Here is a 1,071-nt window from a genome sequence, read left to right on the forward strand (position 1 = left end):
AGATAGACATTATGTTGTCTGTAGACTACTGTTTCAACATACCACATCAAAAGTGAAAACACTTTTAACTTAATTATGCAGATTTATAAGATTTCTTTTTTTTTTTTGCAACTTATAAGAATTGAATTTTCTGACATAATCTTTTGGATTTTGTTGTTGTTGTGTTTACTTTACAGATGGAATGATAATGATAAATGAGAAAAATAAAACACATAACGGTAAAATATTTAATAAATGAAATAAACAAACCTAAGATATGGTAACTGCAAAGAGAATAAAGAAACACTTGCCCCAACCACAAATACAGCCTAAAGGATGACCTTGGTTAACCCAAGTGATCAGGTCACTGCGTTGATTGAATATGTCTTTCTCTGACGGTATTCACATTCTCTGGTTTTGATTACGTCATTCTTTAAAGAAAATATCACCATTTGTAATTATGTATTGGAAGTTATATCAGGTGAGAGTTTGACTGAAGGCGTGGTTCTGAATTTCTGATGGCCTACATTAAATTGCATATAAGCCGACGGTCTGCCAAACACAGCATTCAGTTCCTTCTCTGCAGCTGTTCGAACATCATGGCTCTTAAGGTGAGGAAGTTTAATGTTTTTCATTGTAAAGATATAACTAATAATAAACTTATGAATGGTAGTGTACTTTTACAGTGAGATAAGGGAATAAGCTCAATAGAGAATCGTATAAAAATATTCAAGTTTTTTTCAGTGACCAAACGAACTTCAAAGCTAATCTAGACTTTTAAAAATTTTCTTTTATCTCTCTTTGGCAATACATTTCTTATTATCACAAATATTAAAAAATAAAATATTATCTCTTCCGTTAAAGTTATGACTATCTAACATAGCACTAGTAATTATATATAAATATTCAAAGCTGCACCTTTATCTAAATACTTGAACAATGTTTATGAGGCTGATGATTTGCATCCAATTCTAAAATGAAAACCAATCTTGTGAGCCTCTTTCATGAGATATTGTACTGAAAAACAAATAAAAAAAAGAAATTTACTTAAAAAAAAAATATTTCTGTTATTTACAGGCATTCCTCCTGTTG

General features: G+C 30.0%; 1 protein-coding gene across 1 annotated transcript in view; it reads left to right on the plus strand.

The window, feature by feature from the left end:
- The first annotated feature begins 552 nt into the window (after positions 1-552).
- Positions 553-1,071, plus strand: part of LOC137629804 (cuticle protein 19.8-like) — a 1,116-nt gene continuing 597 nt past the window's right edge. The window contains exons 1-2 of the mRNA XM_068361449.1: positions 553-590; positions 1,057-1,071. The exon at positions 1,057-1,071 is cut by the window's right edge and continues 81 nt beyond it. Of these exons, the coding sequence (XP_068217550.1) occupies positions 579-590; positions 1,057-1,071 (27 nt within the window). The 5' untranslated portion in view covers positions 553-578. The remainder of the gene's footprint in view (positions 591-1,056) is intronic.

This window comes from Palaemon carinicauda, chromosome 37, assembly GCF_036898095.1.
Source record: "Palaemon carinicauda isolate YSFRI2023 chromosome 37, ASM3689809v2, whole genome shotgun sequence".
Lineage (NCBI taxonomy): Eukaryota > Metazoa > Arthropoda > Malacostraca > Decapoda > Palaemonidae > Palaemon > Palaemon carinicauda.